Source organism: Salvelinus sp. IW2-2015, linkage group LG33 (assembly GCF_002910315.2).
Source record: "Salvelinus sp. IW2-2015 linkage group LG33, ASM291031v2, whole genome shotgun sequence".
Taxonomy (NCBI): domain Eukaryota; kingdom Metazoa; phylum Chordata; class Actinopteri; order Salmoniformes; family Salmonidae; genus Salvelinus; species Salvelinus sp. IW2-2015.
This window is the reverse complement of record NC_036872.1, coordinates 26,236,581-26,260,484: the sequence shown is the minus strand read 5'-3', so window position 1 is coordinate 26,260,484 and position 23,904 is coordinate 26,236,581. Positions and strand designations below refer to the sequence as shown.

At 42.0% G+C, this 23,904-nt stretch overlaps 1 protein-coding gene across 1 annotated transcript; it reads right to left on the bottom strand.

Moving 5' to 3' along the window:
• Positions 1-513: 513 nt before the first annotated feature.
• LOC111957553 (E3 ubiquitin-protein ligase CHFR) lies at positions 514-21,457 on the bottom strand. Its single transcript, XM_070437023.1, has 19 exons — positions 21,331-21,457; positions 20,689-20,823; positions 19,534-19,633; positions 18,199-18,308; positions 15,919-15,978; positions 15,546-15,785; positions 15,092-15,274; positions 14,804-14,999; positions 14,414-14,568; positions 14,063-14,225; positions 13,857-13,928; positions 13,150-13,256; positions 12,734-12,850; positions 12,552-12,635; positions 12,071-12,141; positions 11,665-11,752; positions 11,240-11,347; positions 5,334-5,406; positions 514-4,890 (listed from the first exon to the last, which is right to left on the bottom strand). Exons 2-19 carry the CDS (start codon positions 20,795-20,797, stop codon positions 4,848-4,850), a joined length of 2,079 nt encoding a protein of 692 aa, XP_070293124.1. The 5' UTR covers positions 20,798-20,823; positions 21,331-21,457; the 3' UTR covers positions 514-4,847.
• Between the last annotated feature and the right edge of the window lie 2,447 nt (positions 21,458-23,904).

The window sequence follows — 23,904 nt, the reverse complement described above, 5'->3', positions numbered from 1 at the left end:
GCTCTTTGTTTTTGCCCATTTCAATGGAATCTATTACAGAAAGTTACTTAATTGTTACCCAGAAATGATTTGATTGAGATAAAAACAGCTGCATTGGGAATTTAATCCATTTGATTATTTTGTAATCAAATTATAAAAATCTTAAACATAAGCACTTCCAACGCAATAGCGCCCTCATGCTTGTGTGTACTTTTACCTTTTGTCCAACAACCTTGGCCTTGGAGCAGTGGATGATAGTAGTTCCACAGAGCTCCATGGAGATGGTTTATGCTTACACTACGACTCTGTGCCCTCCAGTGTTAAACTGATGTAGCTCACATGCAGTATATTAACGTCAACGCTGCAACAATGTATCCAAATGTATTCCTAAGGCTGATATTTAATTCTAAAAGGGAATTGATCATTGTAAAAAGAAAAATGACAAATTCAGTAACTAACCTTTCAATAGAAGTAAGCATATATGACTAGCTATAGAAAAACATAGCAATTGCAACAGAAAATAAATAGGGTTGGTTGGAATTTGTGGAAAGAACTTTTAATAAAGGTTTACATAAATTGCTGCTTCAGTTTTGATAATTTGATGTCCATTGAAAGTGGTCAGTAGCAAGTCATGCATCTTAAACACAATGAGGAAACACATTTAGCAATACGTTATTAGTGCACTAAAACAGACATGTTAGAGCCATATACATAAGACGTATTTTAGCATTGCTAATACAGGGGGCACAAAAAGCTCACAAAGGCATTCAACTAGGAATCACAACTCCAGTCCTTAAGAATCACAGTCCCATTAGTTTTCATTTATACCTGGCTATATATTGATAAATCAATAGCACTTTATTAAGTTGATTAACTAATTGATCAGAGTGCAGTGCATACACCTGGTTGAACTCCCAGCTTTAAATTGGTCGCCGATTGACAAAGGCAAGAATAAAAACCAGCAGCCGCTTTCAACGGAGGACCAGTTGTGTTCCCCTGCATTAAAACGTAACAGCGCTACTCTAAACGCCGTCCAGTCAGTTCCCCACTTATTAGGATCCACAAAACATAAAAGTACACACCGGATTGTTCAGAACGTCTCGGGAGCTCTGATGAGGTAGAATTCAACTTGCCCCGGCCAGGCCTTTATACTGACTGGTCATACTATTAGTACAGAACATCTTGGTCCAGACTATCTCACAAAGTAAATATTTTCCCTAGAATACAGTGTTTCCCTCTAAGAATGCAAAACACCCTCCAAAGCCTCCTTAACACCCATTCCTGATAGGTGGCTTGCACTGTTGTTGGCTTAGGGTGCCCAGATCCTCCTGTTATAATTAAGGTTCAGTGCTGCTGTAGGGAGGGATCGGCTGGCTGGGGGGTGTTGTGCTGAGCTATTGCCTGAGCCTCTGAGGAATGCCACAGTGTGAACCCACAACAGGGAAACCGCGACTTAGGGCTCTATTCAATCCGTAGCGCTGAAGATCCGCTTTATAGCGCAATTTACAATTAAAGGCAATGTTCTCACGGTCGCGGAGACTGCATTCACTGTAAACGCTGCCTATGTCAGCTCAATCGGAAGTGATCTTTACGCAGATCTACCACGATACGGGTTGAATCCAGCCCATATCCAGCCCAGAAGAGTCGGTCTGAGTGTGTGAATATTGCCACTAAACAGTCCCAATGAGGGTATATTGTTACATAGGTGGAGTTTCAGCTCCAATCCTGAGTTCCACACACATTGATTGCACAAGGATATTTCTCAATGGATGTTTTAATATCCATTGAAGTTACAGGACAGAGTTGTAACCTGCACCGTTTCTGCAGTGCTTATTACAGTTCAGTTTGGTGCCAGGATTCAAACAAACGCAGATAAAGTACCAGTGTGCTCCGATGGACTTTTCAAGGTAATTTCTGCTTGAGCCGACATCTGTGGCCTTTACAGATAACGTGATCTCCATGAACGTTTGGGAAGTTGCCTTCAAAGGTCTATCGCTGTGAACAGGTCGTTAATCTGTGTTTGTTAGAATCCCAACCTAATTGTAATCTTGGTTAAGTCTTCAAATTAGTGATTCATACATTCAATGTGTGCGAGCTGAATTATAAAAGTAAATAACCTCAAAGCTAGACTTGCTTGTAAAAACTAACAGTTTGAGCAAACTACCTTTTCCTCTTAAATCATTGTCAATTTAATGTCACAATTTACAAAATCAAAGACTGATGATTTAAAATTAAACTATAAATTTAAAATGACAAAACATTTTTTCTGTACTCTACTTCACTACTAACAACTTAGTTATCTTTTTCCTACTTTTCAATATATAAGGCCTCATGAAGAACATTAGTATATCAGGCCATTCTTTCCAGACTAAAGGTCTGCAGACATTGGGCTGTTTTGACTTCCATAATGATTTGTCAGTAATTTACAGAGAATGTGACCGATGTCTCAAAACAGTAAGAGACAAGTGTCTACTGTTGTGGTTCTACACAACATTATGGACATTTGGTTGTTGATAGTAGTCTTCTAATAAGACAAAACGCGGAAGTAAGACACCGCCAGTTGTCTCGGGTTGGTCTATAAAAGTGACACACCTGTATCTCTGTGAGTACTGTGTAACTGCAACACTGAATTAGACAGGCAGGATTTCTCACAACTAAGCTGCATTTACACAGGCAGTCCAATTCAGATATTTTACCCAATTATCGGCAAAAAGGGATGATCTGATTAGTCAAAAAGACAAATGATTGAAAAAAGATCAGAATTGGGCTGCATGTGTGAATGCAACCTAATTGTCTCATAATATAATCCTGGAGTTTTTAGATCACCCCAGCAGTTCTTATACAGCAAGAATACAGTAACATGTCTGGCAGCGTGAGACTTTTACACCTCTAGTCCTTTTCTAAGAGCAATAGAGCCCACTTTCAGTCTCCATTGTTAGAAATGACAAAATGTTGTTTTCTTCAATTCTAACTTGGCACGGGTACTTTCACTGCCAGATAAAAATGCCTGACCAAACAGCAATGTGTTATTTCCTCAGTTATTATGGGAAATTGCACCAATTAAGGTTTAACTGATGAGGTTTGACCATACCATGGTATTTGTTCATTTGTGTCTCCAAAACAATACAAACATAGCACAATAGAGTTAAATACCCCTCTGATAAACAAAACTATTATAAGATCTATCCAACATGCTCCAAGGTAACACTTCCTATATATTGAAAAACATGTCCTTAATTTAACAGAATGGCAATCCTTACAATGTTTTTTTTGTTTTTTTAACGTAACCTTTATTTAAATAGGCAAGTCAGTTAAGAAAAAAATCTTATTTACAATGACAGCCTACTGGGGAAGGGGCAGAAGGACAGATTTTTACCTTGTCAGCTCGGGGATTCAATCCAGCAACCTTTCGGTTACTGGCCCAACGCTCTAACCACTAGGCTACCTGGTTCTATCATACTAATAAGTATACGGCTATGATAGAACCCGTATGATCAAGTTGCTTGCTTAATTCATATATTTAGCCAACACCACTAACTTAATATAATGTAACAAGGAGGAACAATTTCACCCCTAAACTCTAGCAAACCATTGTGCATTCTAACAAAAAAACTGCATTGGCTGTTAGTACTAGTCTAGGTCTGAGAAAGCCTCTCTAATGCACCATTTTAAAATCAGCTTTATGTTGATTACCCTGAGCAAAGCATATAACTGAATACCCCTGCCTTTCCCAGCCTCAGATAAAACTACATTTCCACATATAACCCTTATCCCTGCCGGAAGTACTGAAATCCTATACAACTAACTTTCCCAAAGATTCTAGTTGAACCATGTTATTCTCAGCTTTGACAGGGCTTTTTGCCCTTGTTGGGAAATCCACATCAAACTAGCAGAAATCCCCCTTTTCCCAAAACTAAGTACAACTCCCTTTCCCATTACACTTGTCTTTTCAGTTAGCAGTCTTATTAATATGCAGAAGCAGCAACAGTCTGAATTCAAAATGGTGCCACTGAATCTGTCATCCATATATATGAACCACAAGAAACCTCAAAGTCTGTATATGGATAAGTCTTTTGATAACATAGCTGTGCTTCAACCTAGTTTGTTTGGGGGAAGTTTCTATAACCAACATATGAATACTACTAGATGTTTAGAACACCACAGTAAGCAGTTGAGTAGGAAGCTCTAGATTCTAATTCAAATAAATAATTCTCCAAGATATCTAAAGTACTAGACCACAAGTTAAGAGAAAGGAAAACAGTTAACTACTCAGTTAATTACTCAGAAACACAGAAATAGGAAAAGTATCAACATCTTACTAATATCAATATGATCCTTAAACTGTCACAAAAGATGGCATTGCATCCTGTGTGGCACATGTATGGCCAAAGTCCATTTTGATTGCCAACGGTCTTCAGTAGATTTTTTWAAATATATCCCTCACCCAAAAGGACATGATACTGGAATGAAGGGCGATGATGATCATATTCCACATAAGATATAAGTCTGTCATCATCATATAGGGGAATCCGCTCTTACTGTGTGGAGTGCATAGCATTATCCCACTCACCCCTACTATACCTATAACACTAGGCTGGCTAATCATGACCTAGCAAAAAGAGTGTGATTGTAATTTCAGCATATCATCAAATACATAAGCCTACAAAGCCTGTGAGAGAACTACAAGTTATATTACCTAAGAGATACCTTTCCTCACGGCAAGGCGCTGCTTAATAAGGGAGTAAAATGATCACTGTACATATGAGAGTAATACAGGAGATCCTTGGAAGTCTGTGTACGCGCCAGTGTTCGCAGGAGAGCCTTGCATAGCAGGAGAGCCTTGCATAGCAGGTCACCTACGAGGCTCTTCAGCTCTTGAAACGGGTCTGCTCACATATGTGGTTGAATTTCCTGCAACAAAGTAAAAGGGAAACAATACAAAACATGTCCCATCTTGTATCAGAAGCAGAGCTGCTGTATGAGGAGCTGTGAAGGAGTGATTGTACCTTTCCTCTAACACCAGGTGTGATTGGCCAAGCTTATACAATAACGCCCTCTGTTGGTAAAATGCATGTACAGCCACGCAATAGAACGCATATCTATCACAGGAGGCTACAGAGGGGAGGACGGCTCATAATAATGGCTGGAATGGAGAGAATGGAATGGCATCAAACACATGGAAACCACATGTTTGATACCATTCCATTTATTCTGTTCCAGCCATTACTATGAGCCGTCCTCCGCAATTAAGGTGTCACCGGCCTCCTGTGATATCTATCCATACAAAATCTTAAAAACTAGGACTATGGAGACCTATTCAGAAAATGGAATAAAGACCACATCTTATAACTTACGTGGCATGGTGTGCCTTGACTTGAGTACGGCAGTTGCGTCCCCAATAACAGTCTGGCCGAGACGTCACAACAGCTGTGGGAATGAATATCAAACAAATAAAAGCTTAATTCATATTTAACACATGCTAGTTAACTGTATTGATATATTGTGATTTCCTCCAAATGAATTGCCTCCRAGGACATTCAAGTTTTCTGAATGGGAATTGTCATCTCCCAGTATCCAGCATTTAGAGCAGGGGTTCCCAAACTCATTTTCTCACGACCTCAACCATGTGAAAAAAAAAACTGTCTCCTAATTAACAGCTAATGTTTACTTTATTTGGGCCTATGGCAGAAAATAGAAAAACATTCTAACAGTATTTCTGATTGTCTTAACTCACCATCACATACTTTTAATGTGGAGCTATGACAGGCAATTGCAAATTAGTCAGACATAATGTGTCTTATCTCACCACCACTAATGAGATGGGTGTGCTTGAAGCATGTCGCGTTTGAGGTTCTCAAAGTCAAGGGGCGTGGTCGACGCATCTCATCATCCAACCTGGATCGATATTTGGTTTTAATGCAGACGAGAGCACTGAATCCAGTTTCACATTGATATGACCTGGCGAAGGGTACCATGAGTTTTATGGTTGCTTTCAAGACACCTGGGAACTATGAGGTCAAATCATGACGTCAGTGATCTTCAGATCGGAAAGTCGGGAATCTAGAAAAAGGCCATATCAAAAATATAGATTTTCAGAGTTCCCAGTTGTCTTGAACGCAGGGAAGTCGGAGATGTACAAGTTCCCAGTTGTTTTGAACGCAACATCACTGCTCAGAGGGAGATGGCATGTTATTTCCTTTGGGTCAGGAACCAAAACTCCTCCGTAGTGACCCGTGAATGCATTCGGTCAAAACAGCTCGATCAGCTGTTCGAGTTCACTTACCGGCATGTCATCTGAGCCAGAATCACAGTCAAACGGATTGGGAAGTAGGTCCCTAAGTGCTCTTCCAAGAGGTGGTGAGCAGTCATCACTCGTGTGGAACACTTTGTGACCACGTTTACTAACAGTATTCTGGATATTAGCTCATATCCCGCTTAAGGTCTTATTCTGGATGCACCTTTGATAACCCACTCATGAGTATCCCTGTGACCATGAATAAACAAAATATTCCTAATTGAAATATATGGGTTAAATGGAATAGTAACTGAAATACGGACTTTGACTGTAGGGCCTATAACCGCTCACATGTAGCGTAATATAATATTAATTCCTGGAGAATTGTGCATTTCTTGCAGTGAAATTATACAACAAATGTTAGCTTTGTCTTGGGAACAGGAGTGGAGAAATATTTCTGTTGCAGCATCTCTCGAGAAAATGCGAATGTGCCATCTTTGACACTTAGGCAAGCAGACAGTATTTCAACCACATAAAATATTCACCCAAGACAAATTGAAGTCTTATCTGAAAAGTGTTTAAATCGTTTTCTCAGCTTTTCATTTCCTTAAAACCGGTCAAACGGATGACATTTGGACATTTTGGATAGGCCCAATCTTTCCACTGTTTGAGTTATTGCGTTTTCTACCCGGTTCCTAAACGAAACAGACAACTTTACCTGTGTTAACTAGATTACTAATGTATTCATTCTATCGATGTAAGACATTCTTGTGAGCACTACTTTATTTAGTCTTCTGGTGCAATACGTTGACAGAAGAGAAGCTGCATGTATCTAACTATAGTTGACAAACAAATGGCCTACCAAATGTTGGAAACAATAACAATGGACTACCAAATGTCGGAAATAAGCAGAAACTTAGTAAATTATAGTGAATAAATTATAGTAGGCTAAATTATTATGGAATTATTATGGTGGATCAAACTGCGCAGGTAGCCTACTTTTTGAAGGGATTCGTTTGAAAATCAGATGAAAACATCCCACAACACCCATGACATGCGAAACTGAGCCTGCGCAGACCGCAAAAACAACAGTCAACGGGATAAAATGCTACAGCATCCCTTTCTTAAATCAGCATATCCCAGGCATTTTACCCGGGTTTCTCATAACCGGAATACAAGCTTTTTCGTTGTTTATGTTTGTGTGTCAACTCAAAATCAGAATACTTCAGTATCCTGAATAATAATGGGATATTGGTGTACATGTAAACGTGGTCACTGATGCCATTTTCTGTTAGAAACATGCACAGSTGATGGAAGGGGGCATGTTTCGCTTTAGAAAGACTCCAATAAAACATTTGTCACTCATCTGTAGAATGTTTTTGTATTTCCCCAGCATTCTTGAATTAAGTTTGTTCAGTTTCCCAAATATGTCTGTTACATAGGCAACGAGACATTTTATTTTCATTACACAAAAAGTCAACCAAGTCTTATTATATATATATATATATATTTTTTTACATCCATTGTGAATGTCAACCGTTCCTCTCTCAATGCAAACAATCTTTCCAACACTCCCCCTCGATAACCACCAAGCCTCGCTGTGAATTATAACATTGTCATGCTCTGATCCCATATCTCCATATTGTTTCGCAAACAGGCGGGCGCGCAGTGTGTGGTTTGATGTGGTTTACAAAGTTACCTATTGCAGTATATCTCCGAGATCTGTGCTCAGCTCTTTTGCCGCCAGTTTCTCTCGGTGTATCATACAATGCGTCCATAAGGCAGAGGGAGACATACTCATAACTAGAGTGGAGGCCTGCCTGCCGTCCCGCCATAGCTGGAGTGTGCAAAAGCCCATCCTTCGATTGTTTTTCGGCAATATAGCCATGAAGCACACTGAACATCYCATGTGCCGTTTCATGCTCGGGAATCGTGAGACARAACAATCTGTCCTCGTGAATAGTATCCCCTGACATGTATAGCAAACAAAAGTCAATGCATGGGCATCTCGGCCCTCACACATAACGTCCATTTGGAGATCATAAGCTGGGGAGTTTGAGTCGTTCAGTTTCCTCTTGATTGCTAGCAAGAGCATACATTCTTAGTTTAACAGTTATCTATCAAAAAGGTATTGATGTGAGTTTATGTGCCTCTGCCCTCCCCCACTGTTTTCACCATATCAATTGCGGTCGGTAATATCAAAATCTCTGCAATAGTGTGTGGTTTATTAGCATAGCGGGCCTAGCCATTCACCGTGCGGCCTTTTCCCATGATCTAAAGGAGCTCTGGTTTAATCTAAATATTTTAGATTTGAATCATTTTCCTTTTTATTTTTAAACGGTTAACCACATTACAATGATTGAGATATAATATTGTCTAATTAATTTAGTGCATTTGTGTCACGCCCTGACCTTAGAGCTTTTTATGTCTCTATTTTGGTTTGGTCAGGGTGTGATTTGGGTGGGCATTCTATGTTCATTTTCTATGTTTTGTATTTCTGTGTGTTTGGCTGGGTGTGGTTCTCAATCAGAGGCAGCTGTCTATCGTTGTCTCTGATTGAGAACCATACTTAGGTAGCCTTTTCCCACCTGTATTTGTGGGTAGTTGTCCATGTATAGTTGCCTGTGAGCACTACGTTGGCTTCATGTTTTGATGTTTATTGTTTTGTTGGCGACATCGTTAAATAAAGAAGTATGTACGCTCACCACGCTGCGCTTTGGTCCGCTGTTTCCACCTTAGACSATCGTGACAATTTGAAAAGTATTCAGATCAATTGACTTTCCACATTGTTATCTTACAGCCTTATTCTAAAATTTATTAAATTGTTGTTTCCCCCTCATTAACCTACAGACAATAAATCATTTTAAAATAAGCCTGTAACAAAATGTGGAAAAAGACAAGGTGTCTCAGTACTTTTCGAACGCACTGTATACACACACGGTCAAAGGTTTTATAACACCTACTCATTCAAGGGTTTTTCTTTATTTTTTACTATTTTCTACATTGTAAAATAGTGAAGAAATCAAAACTATGAAATAATAATATGGAATCATGTAGTAACCAAAATATATTTTATATTAGAGATTTTTCAAATAACCACCCTTTGCCTTGATGACAGCTTTGCACACTCTCAACCAGCTTCACCTGGAATACTTTTCCAACAGTCTTGAAGGAGTTCCCACATATGCTGAGCACTTGTTGGCTGCTTTTCCTTCACTCTGCGGTCCGACTCTTCCAAACCCATCTCAATTTGGTTGAGGTCGGGGGATTGTGGAGGCCAGGTCATCTGATGCAGCACTCCATCACTCTCCTTGGTTAAATAGCCCTTACACAGCCCGGAGGTGTGTTCGGTCATTGTCCTGTTAAAAAACATGATAGTCCCACTAAGCCACAACCAGATGGGATGGCGTATCACTGCAAAATGCTGTGGTAGACATGCTGGTTAAGTGTGCCTTGAATTCTAAATCAATCACAGACAGTCACCAGCAAAGCACCCCCACATCATAACACCTCCTCCTCCATGCCTTACGTTGGGAAATACACATGCAAACATCATCCGTTCACCCATACCGGGTCTCACAAAGACACGGCGGTTGGAAACAGAAATCTCCAATTTGGACTCCAGGACACATTTCCACCGGTCTAATGTCCATTGCTTGTGTTTCTTGGCCCATGCAAGTCTCTTCTTTTTCCTCCCCAATTTCATGGTATCCAATTGGTAGTTACAGTCTTGTCTCATCGCGAGAGCAGTGCGTCCCCCGAAACACAACCTAACCGAGCCGCACTGCTTCTTGATACAATGCCCACTTAACCCGAAATCCAGCCGCACCAATGTGTCGGAGGAAACACCGTGCTCCTGGCGACCATGTCAGCGTGCACTGCACCCGGCCCACCACAGGAGTCACTAGTACGCGATGGGACAAGGACATCCCTGCCGGGAAACCCTCCTCTAACACGACAATACTGGGCCAATTTTGCGCCGCCCCATGGGTCTCCCGGTCGCGGCCAGCTGCGACAGAGACTGGACTCGAACCCAGAATCTCTAGTGGCACTGCTAGCACTGCATTGCAGTGCCTTTGACCACTGCGCCACTCGGGAGGCCCAAGTCTCTTCTTATTATTGGTGTTCTTTAGTAGTGGTTTCTTTGCAGAAATTCGACCATGTAGGCCTGATTCACACAGTCTCCTATGAACAGTTGATGTTGAGATGTGTCTGTTACTTGAACTCTTAAGCATTTGTTTGGGCTGCAATTTCTGAGGCTGGTAACTCTAATGAACTTATCCTCTGCAGCAGAGGTAATTCTGGGTCTTCCTTTTCTGTGACGGTCCTCATGAGAGCCAGTTTCATCATAGCGCTTGATGGTGTTTGCGATTGCACTTGAAGAATAGTTCTTGAAATTCTCCGAATTGACTGACCTTCATGTCTTAAAGTAATGATGGACTCCCATTTCTCTTTGCTAATTTGAGCTGTTCTTGCCATAATATGGACTTGGTCTTTTACCAAATAGGGCTATCTTCTGTATACCACCCATACCTTGTCACAACACAACTGATTGGCCTAAACTCATTAAGAAAGAAAGAAATTCCACAAATTAACTTAACAAGGCACACCTGTTAATTGAAATGGATTCCAGGTGACTACCTCATGAAGCTGGTTGAGAGAATGCCAAGAGTGTGCAAATCTGTCATCAAGGCAAAGGGTGACTGTTTGAAGAATCTCAAATATAATTTTGATTTGTTTAACACTTTTTTGGTTACTACATGATTCCATGTGTAATTTCATAGTTTTGATGTCTTCACTATTATTCTATAATGTAGAAAATAGTGAAAATAAAAACCCTTGAATGAGTAGGTGTTCTAAAACCTTTGACCAGTAGTGTATACATTTAAAAATCCTCCGTATTTTGGAAATTCTCCCATGACCCCATTTTAATATCAGGCAATCCCATTTGCATATCAGGCGACCCCACATGGGGTTRCGACCCCTAGTTTGGCAACCGCTGAGTTAGAGGCTGCTTTCGCTCACCAGGAAGCGCCGAGGCAGGGATGTTCTGTCTGTATTTGTAGGCCAGCTCCCCGAAGGCTCGCAGGCCACAGCAGAAACAGAGTATGGCGTTACTGTTGATGCGATAATCTGAGATATAAAACATGGAGAGAGAGAGGGAGAGATAGAGTTACTAGTGTGTCCCAAAGTGAGTTGGAAGGATGCTCTGCACTGTCAGTAAGACTGAGAACCATGTTCAAGATGGGAAGCTTAAAGGTGGAATTGCAGCTCATCGTTTTTACAGTCACGAGATATGGAAATAAAAGACCTGGAAATGGTGTCTCAGGAAGCACATTTATATGATGTAGGAATTTTCGGAGATGTGCAATGCAAATGCAAAAATGACAACCTGGAACGCTTCAAATCTCAAGTTTTATGTGAGGTGAAAAGGATAGTGTCAGACTGACCAGACAGATAGAAGGTTCCCTGTTGCAGGCCCTGAAGACCCTCCTGTAGCATGTCCCTCCACGACATCCCTCTGGCTGACAAGTAACTCTATAAGGCGGAAGGATGACAGGTTATACATTAGACGTTAGTGATCGCTGTAGTAGAGAAGTTATAAACAAATGCAAAGGAAATAGATTCACTTAACCTGGGTTATGTAACCAGGCACCAGTTTCCCAATTCCCAGACACAGATTAAGACTATTCATGGACTAAAAAGCTTGGTCAATGGAGAATCGTCATTGAAATAGCTTTTAAGTCCAGGACTAAGCATAATCTGTTTCTGGGAAACCGGCCCAAAGAATGCAGATGCTGATTCTGGGTGTTCAGACCAATCAATGGTTAGAGCTGAAGAGTAGAAAGGAAGTACCTGGAGGATCTCTGATTCATAGTTATTGCTGTTCAGAACACCGTCCAGGCATTTGTCTGTAAGGTTGAGTTCTGTGGACAAAGACATGGAAATTATATTTCTCATACTGGTAAACATGATATTGCAATGTGATAACAAATTATGTGTAAGACATAGGGACAATACAGGCAATATTTTGGTAAATTTCCACCACTATTTTCAATAAACTAACCACAATGATAGCGTTACCTCGGAATTTCCTCAGAAGCTCTGGTTTAACTAAGCATCAATCAGCCCAGAGCAAAGTTTCTACCTGTTTATTTACTAAGGTCAATTAAACTAAATATGCACAAACCTTATATGCAATCAAGTACTACAACTTGATACCGATTCTCCTAACCTTACATTACCTTTTCGTTCAACCTTGAATGTTAGTTTACTGTTGAAAATATTAGTGACAAACTTTGAAAGTAAATCTAGGAGTAGTAGAGCAGAGACGCACCACTGAAACGTGCGAGGCAGCCCTGACAGCCGATCCTCTGGCAGCCCCAGTACATGTGACAGAAGGGCCGCAGGCACGCCACACCTAGCCAACACAAAGAACCGCACCCATCAGCACCTTCAGCCAAAGCACTCTTGCCATTGGTCCATTAACATTGATTGACAGGCCTGCGGGCCACTCACATTGCTGAGCGGAGAGTTGCTGGCCAATGAGCTCGGCGCGGCGGTCTGGCATGGGCTGCAGGCAGCAGGTGCAGATGACATGGCTGCCCAGAGGAGGACAGGTGTAATCCTGAGGAGCTGCAGGAGGACAGGACACAGAGAGACATGTCCTCTGGGTCAAGGTCCTGAAGGCTGCACTGTACTATCCTTACAGAATCTACAGATCCAACAATTACGCTACAAGCATTGTCACATATTTCTGTGTCCAGGCGAGTACAACATACCGATAGTTAATTTGATCTGTAAGTGCACTACATTGTGTTGTCATAACTCCCTAATCAACCAACACAACATAAAACACTTACATATTAGAAATAAAAGCATTATATAAATGCAAGCCGTTACCATGAGCAACAGATGGACACATAGTTCAGTACCTGTAGTGGGGACATCAGAGCATGTTGATAATGTTGATTCCCCAGCCCCAGGGGGTTTCCCTGGCCTGTCCTCAGGAGTTGGTGGAGCTGGTCCTAGAGGGGCTGGTAGRACTGGTCCTAGAAGAGCTGGTAGGGCTGGTCCTAGAGGGGCTGGTAGGACTGGTCCTAGAAGAGCTGGTGGGGCTGGTCCTAGAGGGGCTGTAGGGACTGGGTCCTAGAAGAGCTGGTGGGGCCGGTCCTAGAAGAGGCTGGTGGGGCCGGTCCTAGAAGAGCTGGTGGGGCCGGTCCTAGAAGAGCTGGTGGGGCCGTCCTAGAAGAGCTGGCGGGGGGGGGTGGTCCTAGAAGAGCTGGCGGGGCTGGTCCTAGAAGAGGCTGGCGGGGCGTCCTAGAGAGCTGGCGGGGCTGGTCTAGAAGAGCTGGCGGGGCTGGTCCTAGAGGGGCTGGTAGGACTGGTCCTAGAAGAGCTGGCGGGGCTGGTCTTTAGAGGGGATGGTAGGACTGGTTAACGAGCTGGCGGGGCTGGTCCTAGAAGAGCTGGCGGGGCTGGTCCTAGAGGGGCTGGTAGGACTGGTCCTAGAAGAACTGGTGGGGCTGGTCCTTGAGGGGCTGGTAGGACTGGTCCTAGAAGAGCTGGTGGGGCTGGTCCTTGAAAGGCTGGTAGGACTGGTCCTAGAAGAGCTGGTGGGGCTGGTCCTAGAGGGTCTGGCCCTGTGGCCCACAGTACCTGGCTGACCTCCTTCCTGTAGCCTGGACACTGTCTGCACATCACAACGGGCTGGCTGTGGAAACACAACAACAGGAAGAAGAAGAATGTTTAGAAGGGCGAAAAACAAACCACACTCTCTTGGTCAACCATACACACAGGGTCACAGACATGGTCACAGTCACACACACAGCTACTCTTCTGTCTGACCCGATATCGGAGGTGTCACTGTCGTTGTCGGAGAGCTCAAAGAGATAATCAGAGCTGCCCTCTTCATCAGAGAAGGAACGCTCAATCTTTGGCTGCAGCATGTCCCGAGTTATCTTGTTCCGGCTGTCCATGCTCTTCAGGTCCTCCTCACTGCGACACTTCTCTGTGGACACAAAGGGTCAACACAGGGTCAACATTTCCATGCTTTATTTGGGTCCATTCACACACAACAAAATAGAAGGAGACAGATGTAGACACAAATACCAAGTTTAACAGGRGGAAGAGCTGGTCGCTATCCACAATAGTGTTAATGGGGGTACAAGGGTAGAGTCGGGCAGATTGAATACAAACCTGGGTGTTGGATAAAGTAGGCCTCCACCAGGTTGTTGAGGATGTGGTTCTTGCGGATCCTCTCTACAGGGCAACGGCAGGTGGGGCAGAGAGACGAGCGCTCCATCCAGCCAGAGTAACATGCAGCACAGAAGGTGTGCATACAGGGCTGCAGGCTGCATGGGGTACACACAGGGAGCTGATACCATTAACATGCAGTAGAGGCACCTTTCTGTCTTATAGAACAAAATTAGAATTACTAGGAATTATAAAATGTTGTGTTAATACGACTCTTGATGTATTATATTTATTGAAGCATTGCTATGTTCATCTGTTGCGAGGAGCCACAAGCAATGAAATAGAGGAGTGGGCCTATTCTCTAATGTAGTAGTAGGTAGAGTCTTGCTGTACCTGACACAGTCATGAAGTAGGTCCTGACAGATGATACAGGTGAGGGACTCCTCCATCTTGTCAGTCTTGGCTTCTTCCACAGTCACAGCCACAGCAGCTTTTCCCAACAGATCCCTGATAAGAGAAACCTTAGCTGGGCTGGGGCCGACCACCGCAATACTGGAAGTATGTGGCAGTCCAAAATCATAGTCCTTGTCTTGGAAGGGAAAGGGGGAAAACACTGTTACAATCAAGTGTCACCAACCAAGTGTCAATATTCCACAATGTAATGACACTGAATGCACTGACCAGCACTGTCAGTTTTCCTCCTTTTTCTCTCTGGCTCCATGTCCCCCTCCTCCTCCTTATACAACATTGTGACTCGGTTCTGGGCTTCAGTCTGTCGTGTGTCTGTTGAGCAGATGAGGTTAGTGTTGTGCTGCCCAGCCTTGCCTTCAGCAGCAGCAGAAGGGTGAAAGGATGCACAACAGAGAATGATCAAAAGGCCATATGATTGGGGAAAATTCAGTTACCTGTGCCTGTTCTTGAATATGGGAAGATTTACAAGTAGTTGTGATCATAAAAGTCTGGCATAATATCATTCGGCAAGAGCTGTCCTTTGAAAGAAGTAAGGGAGAGTGAACAAAGCTGGCACAATCAAGGGGAGACCATGCTATACCGGTCGAAGATTTTGAGGAGGGTGAAATACAGATTTACTTCCCAGTCCCTGCTTCCCCTCAATGAGCACCATAAAGAGGAAGCACAGGCCAGATGGAAAACCTACCTAAGGCAGAGGAGTGCAGGAGGGAGGCTGCAGAGGAACAGGCTGTAGAGGAGGAGACTGTGTGGAGGAGGTGGGAGGAGGTGGAGGGCTGGGGTTCGTCCACGGCCTGCTGCTCCCGTGAAAGTCCAACAAGGAATGGCTCCACAGACACACATACTGCTGCTGTAACAGGGCAGGTCTGGGCTTTCTGCTGCATTACTGAGCATCTGGTGGCACCACCTGACATGATGAGAAAGGGTGGAAAGCAACAAACAAGCTAATTAAAAATCACCCTACAAATGTTTTTCATGAAAAATATGCAGTCAAGAGGTAGCAATCAAATATCACATTGATTTGGTTATTTTATACTTACCAATTGTGTCTTGTGAGAATGTCCTCTCTGGTTTTATGGACTGATACATGTAGGCAATGTCTGTAGAAGCAAGAGATTGTTATACTTCACTCAATTGGAAAAACATTACTGACTCGTGAAAAAAACKTAAGAACTATAAAAAGACGACACCAGGCCCATTCACATTGACTCAGAACAAATAGAATCAGTTGAGCAATACAAATATCTTGGAACTATAATTGACTGAAAACTCTCCTAGACTGCACACACACAGACATACAAAAAGGGACAACAATGACTCTATTTCGTGAAGATTAAATAAATATCAGGTCAGTAAAAGAATATCAACCATATTCTACACATCAATTGTTCAGCGTTCTCACGTTCTGTTTCCAAGCCTGGTACAAGCAGATATCCATCCATAGCAAATTTTTTAAAACTAGTAGTAAAGCTGTCAAGCAAAATCAGTGGAGTTAATCTGAAGAAAATGGAAGTGCTGTTCTTGGAGAGTGGTCGGCAGGAGCGGAAATTGCCACCAACCTGACACACCCACTCAACCAGGAGTAGTACCAGCTCATACCATCAGGCCGCTGATACAGAGTCCATCTTTACAAAACCGCCAGAGCCTAGAAATCCACCAGTATCCACCAGTATAAATCAACTGAATAAATAACTGCTCAACCCTAACTGAATTATGAACTGTATCCACATGTGTTGTCTGCTGTAGTTATTGCTTGTGATTTATGTATGCATTTATGTACCTATTAGTGATGCTGTGCTGTTTGGTGAGATGCAAGACACATTTCGTGAAGAGGGACACACAAATTATAATTATTATTATTGTTGTTGAGGCGAAGGTTTGTGTACAATTCGTTAAATATCATTCTTGGCCGACTGGTCCAACTCAGTTTACACACATTATGCAAGTTCACTGTGTACAGTATATATTTATAACCAAGTTGGCAGCACTGGAAGGTACACAGGAAAACAAGTGGACCAAAAGACCTGTATGCACTAAATCAAATCAACATTTATTGGTCACGTGCACATGGTACAGTGAGATGCTTTCCTTGACAATGCTTAACAATGGTGTGCACTATGCAGTATACTACAGTTGCAAAACTACTGGTAATTTACCAAAGTTACTGGATCATAATAATAATTTAGTGGGTGCTTATAGTTGTCCTATATCACAAGTACGTATTATATGCGAATTTCAATATATATATTTTTTTTGCATATCCAAACTCCCACTGAGACACCCTTGAGAGARTGGGATCACGGCCAAGGTCAGCCCTTATCAACGGTAACCCTGGAGCAATTAGGGTTAAATACCTTGCCCAAGGGCACATCGTCATATTTTTCACCTTGCCGGCTCGGGGATTTCAACTAGCGACCTTTCGGTTACTGGCCCAACGCTGTAACCACTCAGGCTACCTGGTGCCCTGGTCTACGGTAATCTATTGTAACTTTGGACATTTCCACTTCAATAACTTAAAAAATATATACATTTTATATAAAATATATATATTTTTAAATCTGTGTCCATATTGTCCATGACTTTCTAGTGGATAGACTATACAGTTCAAGAGAAAATAGCGTAATTAATGAAAAAAGCATCTAAAAACAACAATGGCATCATATTCAATTAACTCTGCAAGTCTTTCAACTATTGATTTTTTTCCCACAACCAGTTTGGAGCAAAAACATTTACAACAAAGACATAGTAAAATAAATAAGTGTGTAAAAAATAATCAAAAATAAAGGATCTCATGCTGAAACCCTCATGCTAAACACGAACGGTATTCACCAAGTTGATGGGTTATATTTAGGATAATGCTTTATAGCGGTGTCATTCTATTTGTTATATTAAAATCATCTTATTTTACATGTTACATAAATTCCAGAGTGTTTCCAAAATTCCAGTAGTTTACCAGTAAACTTGGAAAGTTACCATTTACATACCCTCACTTTGTAACCCTATGCACTACTAATTTATACACACCTTCTGAAGAAAATAAGGAACACGTTATATTCTTTCTACAGCCTATCTACAATACTCCCAAAATAGTTCTTTATACACTTACAGATGGATCTTAATTTGATCACCCTGCTGTTACAAGAAAATTCCTGCACAGCAGAAAATGCAAACTTGTATTATATTGGCGGTTTAAAAAGGCTTTAAAAGTTTGTAATTTCCACTTAAAAATATCAGACTTAATTTGCCCTAACTAAAAATGTATAAACCGCTACAAAAATGAGAGCCAAACACCCCAATCAATATAGGGAAAAAAAACGTACTTTGCTCTGGTTCGTTTTTCCTGTATACAAAGTAGATGACGTCTCCATTCTGCAGCATATGAATCTGCTTCTTCACCAGCTTAGACATGTTAATCACTGTACCATTGGTGCTAGAGGTGTGAAAAACAAAACAAAAACATTGGTCTGTCATTGTATTCAATCAGCAACCTTGGAAGAAATCCAATAGTAAAGAGGACTGTGTCTCAGTTTTGGCTGGCTAGAAAAACTTTGCTGCAGTTATTACTATAGTAACAGTTAAATAGTAGCTTCTCTTCATGGGATATATAGGGATGGAATCTTAATCTATACTATTGAGATACTACACTGTCGCATTCCATCTTTCTATTGGAAAAGCATCCACAATATTCAGGAGCAAAACAGTTAGAGCTGCCACTTTGCTCAATGATGTAAAGCCTAAAGCTTACCGTATGCTTCCCAGTCAAAAAAGTTGGTGCATATATTATGACCACATTTTTTGAAGTTTTTCTTCGTTTTGGATTTTCGGATGCATTTGGCAGTTTTTTTTTATTAAGGCTTGTCGAAGTTCGGTATCCGAAGTCTACCCCCTTCTGTGATTGTTGTCATTCAACAACAGACTAGTTTTCAGTTTCACTTGAGAAATGCTGCACCAAACATCTTAGTTAGATGTAAAATTGCACGACTAAGACCTCTTCGGCAAAAATGTACAAATTAATTACAGATTTCTTGAGTTATATTAGATTAAATCATACTATTTTGAGGAAGTGTATTTGTTGCTATGGTGTTTCAAGAGGGACAAACAGTAATATTGCCGCTTTTTTTCAACAGAATGTATTTTAAGGAAGTACAGACGTTCACGTCGCCTAGCCAAGTTCTGCCAGGAGCAAACCGAACCTATGTATGCGGACGCCTTAATGCAGTGTGTGCACACTAGAGAAATGCGTGTAGAGAAAATGCCTTTCATCTTGCTGACTTATTAGCGCATGGTAAAACACAACCTCTTTAATTGGTGGTTAGTGTAATTTGCCAGCTGGTTGCTTACACTGAAAATTAGACTACACTGTGATGTGCAGTGCTGGGCAGGCAGATATCTGTTCAATCCACAATGAAATACACTGATCAGTCACTATAAACAGGATTACAAACAAATACAATCTGCATAATACATTTTCCTTTAACAATAAAACATAAACGCAGGTTAAAATCTATTTAGCCTCATTAACTAAGCAAAATGCTCTACATTACCATATTATCGTATCGTTAAACATACATAATTGATCAGTTTATCCTTGACAATGGACCTACATTGAGCCTATAAAGTACTTAGATTTTTTTTTTTAAAGACTCCCTTCATACCTTGTGTCCTCTAGCCACACCAACCCTGAGCTCTTATCTTGCACTATCTTACAGTGATCCCCTGAGACCAGTTTGTTAGCAGGAAAGGAAAGATCACAGCCTGGTGAAAGAAAAAGTTATTTACAGTTAATAAAATGCACCCCAAAAAATTACAACATAGTCAAAGATTACTATTTTCAACATGACTTGAATAAACTAGATTTTGTCGTACAGTAGGCTACTGTTGTGGAGCTTTTGTGCTATATTGTGTGTAAAAAGCATTTTGTTTACGTCATGTTACTGTAAACAAAGACAATTTGGGCCTACTCATTATCTAATTTAAAATAACAGGAAAACAAGTATTTAGGCAATGGCCACATGGCTGATGATATCGTCACGAGTGAGCTTGGAAAATACCACATTGAGATTATACGACAATGCTGATTTATTGTTGATGCATTCCTCTCTTCTTTTATACCATATTGTGGTTGCTGCATAACAGACTAGCTCATTAGGCTCAGTCTCTTTGTACCGGAAAGCAGACTCCTGGAACTCAATATAATAGAGCAGAAAGACACAGACAGAAACCTAGGAGATATAACCTTTCCTTGGTCAAAATCCATACAACAAACTAGCCTACTTAATATTCTGCACACATGTTCTCAATAGACGGCTTTGTTATCATCAGAGAGGGTGTCTAAGTTTGGTGAACTAAAGACTGGGGGTATTGTGCCTTAAATTAACTGGATTTATTAAAGAGCCCAGACACTGCCCGACTCATGTCTAGGATATGGTATTTTCTGTCTATAAACATCAAGACATTTATAAACAAGTTCCTCAAAACAAGCAACATGCATTTAATTAAAAGTGTTCAACTATAAAAAATAAAAACACACTTTTATGAAAAGTGTTATGTCTTAAGTTTTTACACATGATTATGATTGTGCAAGCAATAATCATTTATATCGATAACAGGGCGTTTTGGTAGTTCACAAAATATTGACAGTTTATAGATAATTGTTAGCTAGTGTCCTACCGCATTACTTTCTCTATCTTTTATAAATTAGCCAACAATATGGTAGCTGAGTTTCTCAACTCGTTAGCTTGTTGTGAAACTCAGGTAACAATATGGTGAAGTGATTGTGTTAGTGTCACTGTGTGGGATAGTAATTTTACCTTTTCTTCGCCCGACAGTGCATTCCCTGTTGACAAGCAATACTTCAGATTGAGTGTCCACTTTTACTAACTTCCCCCATGCTTGACTCCTTCCAYGCTTCTTCTCCATGTCCAAAGCTGATATGTTCCAGTTTTCTATATTGATCAAATCATGATGCAATCTCTGCTTTAAAAACACTCTACTTAGATCAGTGGCAGCAAATATGTCATCCAATAACTTAACCTAGTTAGTTATTATTTTAGTTGAGAAATATGGGGCACTTTCTAGCTAGCCAACTACCGTTTCCTTAGCCTAACAAACTGTAGCTAACGTTAGTTTAGTTGGGAAGGATAAACAATGAAGCAATCACCCTGTCTGGAACAAGAAACGTCTGGCTAACTTGCTAGCTAATGTAAAATATKTGATTAGCAAGGCATTTTGAGTACGTTCATGTTAGAGGTTAGTCAATCAAACAACTCGATGGTGGACATGCGACAACAAGCAACTTCATTTTCAAAATAAACCTGGCTTATGCTTGCTACTAACGTAAACTGGCAAGCTAACGTTAGCTTGTTGCAAATAGCTAGCTATTMAATTTAGGCGCTAGAAAGAAATACGATTTAGCTAACTAGTTAGCTACCTTGAAAATATAATTACTATACCCTCAAAGGCACGATTATTTCGTTCGGTTATTTTAGATGTGAAGATGTTATGTCCCTTAATTTTCCAGTTGGCACACACACTAGTTCACTTCCTGACAACCAAAGGTATTTACAGCCAGCCATCAGCTGGAGGAGGGGCGGGGAAAGTAGTCTGAGAAAATGAGGTCTTCAAGGGGACGCCTGCCACTCAACCACCACTACACGGGAAGAAGAGAAAACAAACTCCTGCTTGTTAATTAATTAGATTAGAATATTGTGTTCCTATATGCACCTTTGTTTAGCTATTTAGATTCACCACATTTCTCCCAGTAAAGCTAATCAATGTCAAAACCCTGGATATACAACCAGGCTTTCATTGGGAATTTGGAGATGAGGGAAGCCTATTTGGGGGAGGGGCCTAATTAGGGTTATGGTTAGATTTAGGGTTAGGGTTGTGGATGAGGCTAGGGTTAGGGTTAGGGTTGAACCGTGATGTGGACATGAAGTTAGGGCTAGGGTTAGGGTTGAACCGGGATGTGGACATGAAGTTAGGGCTAGGGTTATGGTTGAACCGGGATGTGGACATGAAGTTAGGGCTAGGGTTATGGTTGAACCGGGATGTGGACATGAAGCTAAGGTTAGGGTTAGGTTTGTTGTTGTGGTTGAGGCTAAGGTTAAGGTTAAACTAAGATGTGGACATGAAGTTAGGGTTAAGGCTAGGGTTAGGGTTGAACCGGAATGTGAACATGAAGCTAAGGTCAGGTTTAGGAGGGGTTTAGTTTGTGATGGTATCAAACCTTAGGTTGCATGGGCCTATTGCAGCTTCCTGCACTGTCTGTCTTAGGTCAAATCAGTCTGGTCTGGAGAGGCTGAGGGACCATGGGGAGGTTGTTTGCCAGAGAGATCAACAGTCAGAAGGGTCAGCTTTGACGGTTTAATATGGGGGACAGCTTTGATGGATTAATATGAGGGCCAACTTTGACAGTTCAATATGAGGAAGACATGTGCTGATGAAGTGCTACGGGTAAACAGGTAGAATAAATCATATTAATGCATCCAAATGCATCAATTAATTAAATAAGAAACAATTAAATAATGAAATAATGAAAAATCACACCAAGGGATCAAAGGGATTAAGTGCTGTAAAAAGTGAAGTGCTAAATACAAGAATTAAAATAGATTAGAGACAAAATACTAAATATAGAGGACAAAACGGACAAGTGTTACACGATTTCGTCATCAGATAAGATGAGTAGTCGGACAAAGCGCAGCGTGGTAAGTGTTCATGTTATTTTATTTAGAACAGAAAACACTAAATAACAAAGAGAGTGAACGAAAACGAAACAGTCCTGTAAGCTGCAGCAACACAAAACACTACCCACAAAACCAACATGGAAAATGGCAACCTAAATAGCTCCCCAATCAAGACAATGAGAAACAGCTGTCTCTGATTGGAACCAACTCAGGCCACCATAAAACCTACATACCCCTAGACCATACAAAATCCCCATAGATAAACAAAAAACCTAGACAAAGACAAAACACCTAGACAATACAAAACTAAACAAACCACCCTTGTCACACCCTGACCTAACCAAAAAAGAAAGAAAACAAAATATAACTTAAGTCAGGGCGTGGACAGCTACCCCCCCCCCCAAATGGCGACTCCGCCGCAAAACCTAAAGATATAAGGGGAGGTCTGCTTGGAGCATCTATCCCGGTGGCGGACTCTGGCGCGACGTGGACCCTCGCCGGCCAACCCCGGACTGGGGACCCTTGCAGCGGCCCCGAAAGAGAGGCGACGCTGGAGGGTCCGACTGGAGGAAGACTCTGGAGGGAGGAAGACGCAAGACAGCCTGGTGCGTGGGCTGCCACAGGGCCCACCAGGCTGGGGAGACCTACAGGAGGCCTGGTACGTAGAGGAGGCACCGGATAAACCGCTGTGGGGGAGCACTGGAGCTCTGGTGCACAGCCTTGGCACCAACTCCTCCAAGGCTGAATGCCCACTTTGCCCGGCCCCTCCAGAGTGCAGCACAGGTCGAACCGGCTGTGGGGACACTGGAGTATCTGTGCTTACCGGCTCGCACCTCTCCATTAGGCTCAATGCCCACTTTCGCCGGCACGGCGGAGCGCAGGCATAGGACGAAACAGCACCCTCCCAGTGCCCCGGAGACACAGTACGCAGAGCCGGCGCAGGATACCCTGCGGCCGAAACGGCGTACCGAAGACCAAAACACGCTGGCTGGCACAATACGCCCTGGCTGGATGCCCACTCTCGCATGGCACTTGCGGGGGGCTGGCTATAGCGCTCCGGGCTATTGAGCGCGCACTGGCACACCGTGGCGCTTCACCGCATAACACGGTGCCTGACCAGTACTACGCTGCTTCCGGTAAGCACGGGGAGTTGGCTCAGGTCTATCGCCTGACTCCGCCAATCTCCCGTGTGCCCCCCAAAATCTCTCGTGCCTGCTGCGCTGCCTTGCCTCATATCGCCGCCTCTCAGCTTTCGCCGCCTCCAGTTCTTCTTTCGGCGACGTATTTCCCCAGCTGTCCTCCAGGGCCCCTACCGCCTAATATCTCCTTCCCAAATCCAGG